The 3,696-nt window shown below is 40.7% G+C and overlaps 1 protein-coding gene across 1 annotated transcript in view; it reads right to left on the bottom strand.

Moving 5' to 3' along the window:
- Positions 1–471: 471 nt before the first annotated feature.
- LOC111862284 overlaps positions 472–3,696 on the bottom strand; it is a gene marked incomplete at its 5' end in the record, with an annotated part of 19,671 nt that continues 16,446 nt past the window's right edge. Inside the window, one exon of the mRNA XM_023847549.2 lies at positions 472–833. Within this exon, the coding sequence (XP_023703317.1) occupies positions 744–833 (90 nt within the window). The remainder of the gene's footprint in view (positions 834–3,696) is intronic.

Consider the following 3,696-nt stretch of genomic DNA (forward strand, 5'->3'; position numbering starts at 1 on the left):
TGGCCGGCTGAATATATTACCGCAGGAGCCGCGGCCGCGGAATTTAAATGACCACGTCAAAGGGTTAATCCTGATGCCCTGTACTTCAGCATCTCCTAGGCTAGGACAACATAACTGTTGTACACACTTACCAACAAGCAGAAAATGTATATGAAACTTCAGTATTTCTGTTCATACATTTTGTCATTTTACTTGAATGAATCAGTTAGCTAACAGACATTCTCTTTCACAAGAAAGTAACTACTTTATCACTACATGTGAACTGAAGTCTGGAGTGTTTGCCAAGGGTGCCAAGACTGTCTTGAGGTTGAGGTCTGATTCAGCAGCTCATGCAACAGGTGTGGTTATCACTTTAGAATTCTTCAGTTTAAGAACAAAAGATGTAAGGTTGCTAACCTTAAAATATGCTGCTACTCTAGTAGCCTCTGAAATATCACTGAAATTACAGATGAATTCAATCTGTTCAGAAAATCAGAGTTTTAAACGCCTTTAATTTAAATTCGGCCAACAGTTTTCATCATATCTGTTATGTGCTTGACAAATGAAGGGACACCACCCACAAAGGACAGAATCTTCAAGGCACTGCATATATCCAAATCATCGTCAATGCTAACAAGGTGCAATGAAACTAAAGTGGAGTCCCAACAAATGGGCTGCTCCTGGTGGCAGTCTTGTGAACAGAAGTGAAAATGCTGCTTACACATAATACAGTGATTATTAAGTTAACAAATACAGCTGACGCCTCACATTCTCAGCAGTTCGTCGTCACTGTCAGACTCTTGTCCATCCATATGACTCACCAGCAGCTGGCTCGCTTCATCAGCCGCCTCTAGCTGTACAGAAGAAACACATATCATAACTGACAGCAACTAATGTTTCAGACAAAACATACTTACTCTGTAACACTTCCATATTGTATCCTTCCACCAATTACAGGACAGAACATCTTTCTCCTTTTACACAATTACTAGGGGCTCGTGTGTACTCACAACCGTCATGTTTATTAGTGTTACCATAATACCCAACAGTGAAAAAAATACAGATTTCAAGAAGCTCTTCTAAAGAAGTAATTTTCATGAAAATGACAGCTGATAAAAGATTACTGCTGACAGCACCACTTACCAGTAGAATTAGCATTACCTGTAGACTGTGTTACCACGATCTCATGCAACATCATTAAAATTTAATGTACACAGAGACTAGCAGAAATACCCATTCTTTGCCCAGTATATGGTTGCTTTCCTTTTAAATACCACAATATACGGTAGCTGAAACTTTAAGGAATGAATAACACTCAGATTGAGATATTAAGTTCTACTCATGTAATGAAGAAAAAGATTGTGGATGAGGATCCGATGCATCCAACAATTCTACAACACTTACACATAGCTGTTACATCTGTACAGACTACTGTACAGATTGGTTAAGAATATGAAGAAAATTTCATATCTTCAGGTGTTCTCTACTACTTGTACCAGAAAACACAACTATGTGTGTACATATACTAGATGTCACTAAGAAGCAGATGCATTAGGCTCCATAGTAATTTTTAACCTTCCTTTCAAATTACCATTTCTGAGATGAAACCTACTGGCATAATTACCACTCGCTTGGCTAGACGCTGACCCTCTAACACCAACATTAATATGTGGAGCTCTACTTTCACTCCCCCATGGCATGGTGTGTAATATTAACCAACTTTATCTCTTACCCCAATTGGAGTCTCAAATCTGTCTCTACGCCCAGAAGTTCAGTTCAACTTGAGTATCAATTTTGAAAATATGCAATTTTCTTGATTCATTTTTCCTCACTTCATGGTACAGACTGTTCCAATCTCACATATCCTTTCTACCCTTTGCAAAGTCCTCCCTGGCCTCAGCACCCTTTTAGTTCATTCTGTAGAATGTGTTTCAGTATTTTCTCATCTGTCATTCTATCCTAATGGTTTCTGTTTGTGTTTCTCCACCTACTGATTATATGTTCAGTTTGTCCCTAATATCTTCATTCTCAATACGATCTAGCATAATGTACCCTTTACCTGTTCTTAAGTATTTCATTTCTAAAGACCACTTTCTTGGCTGATATATATATATGTACACACACATATAAAAAGATGCAGCTTCATGTGAAATGGTTCACATTGCATACCTTGCCTTTCAACACATTTGCACTCATCTCAGTACCTATTGTGAACTGGTTAGCCTGCTGCAAGGAGGAAAGTGAGAACTGCAAAACAGGCAGGGTGCTCCAAAACACAATTCCACATCCCATGTGTGTGCCACAGAACGCTGTTGTCCTGTCATTGTTAGTCAGCTCCAAACCCAAAAGTAAAGTCAGCCAAGTGACAACTGTCTGCCTAACAGTTCTTATGCACTGTCCATTCTCTCAAGCAGATCCTGGGGCAGTAGCTTAATGGAATTTCCTCTTATTTTTTGGTGCACGGTGAGGAGGGTTCAGGTCAAGTACCATTACAAAAGGCAGGCATAAGATGAGCAAAGATCTTTATACCCACAAAATGTGTTTTCTGGCTAAAGGTCTGGGTATTGAGCTTATAAGTTTCACTGTGAAAGAAGTGGCCTTACATCATTAGAATAGAAAAAGATCATGGATATATTGCTGTCCTAAGTCAAAATCTGGCTTAAACCTTTCTAGTTTACTTAATGATGCAGTCAGTAACTCAAGACTATATAGTGTCAAATCTTAGGACAATAAGTGAGTAATGAAGTTGGATGCATGTGGAAGGAAGTGGCCATGGTCTTAGTTGAGGTACTATACTGATTTGTGTCTGAAGGACAGATATCTCAAATTTAATGTACTGTAATGTTTATGACATTTCAGAACTGTTAGAATAGAATAGAATATATGAGGGGTAGGCCTTCTCGGCCCTTGCACCGCGACCTTAGGTCTATTGTGCTTCCCATTTTTTAATTACTGCCTCAACAACCCGACGCTTCGGATGAAGCACAGGATCTTGGACGTGGGGATGTCAAAATAGTCACTTGGTTCCATGAAGTACTGGCCCAAGTGACATAATCTTAAATAAGCCAATGCCTCACATTCACACAGGACGTGTGTGGCTGTTTCATCTTCTAGCTGACACCTCTCACAGGTGGGACTATCACTCAGTCCCAGTTTGGACAGTTTGGACAGGTGTCCTTTGAGGTGACAGTGTCCTGTAAGTAGTCCTACCACCCATCGTAGCTGGTTCCTGTTGAGCTTCAACAGTTCCTTCGCTCTTTTAGCAGAAGGTCCTCGTATGAGTCCCTTTGCTTGCCTGAGTCCAGTTAAGGATTCCCAGTATTCCTTGTGTTTCATGTTAGTCCAGTCCCTGATTGCCTGTTTGGCAACTCCTAGAGAGATGCCACAGGCTGGTTCAGGTCCTATGAACGGGTGTTCNNGGCATATACTTCTGCCTGGAATACTGTCGTGTTTCCGCCTCGTGCCATGGCAGTACACACCAGCTCCAGTGCCCTTATTTGTCTTGGAACCATCTGTATACCAGATCAGTCCCCCTTTTCTGTCGGGCTGAAACCCTTTTTCCCATTCACTCCTGACAGGAAATCTGACCGTGAAGGGTTTTTCATATACATGTCTCAGTATCATGTTGTCAGACCCCATTTGCAATATGGGTTCTTTTTTCATGTCCTGAGTCATGTCTGCATGACCGAAACCATCAGATCTTGGTTTCCATTGTTC

The sequence above is a fragment of the Cryptotermes secundus genome, unplaced genomic scaffold (assembly GCF_002891405.2).
Source record: "Cryptotermes secundus unplaced genomic scaffold, Csec_1.0 scaffold559, whole genome shotgun sequence".
In the NCBI taxonomy this organism is placed as follows: domain Eukaryota; kingdom Metazoa; phylum Arthropoda; class Insecta; order Blattodea; family Kalotermitidae; genus Cryptotermes; species Cryptotermes secundus.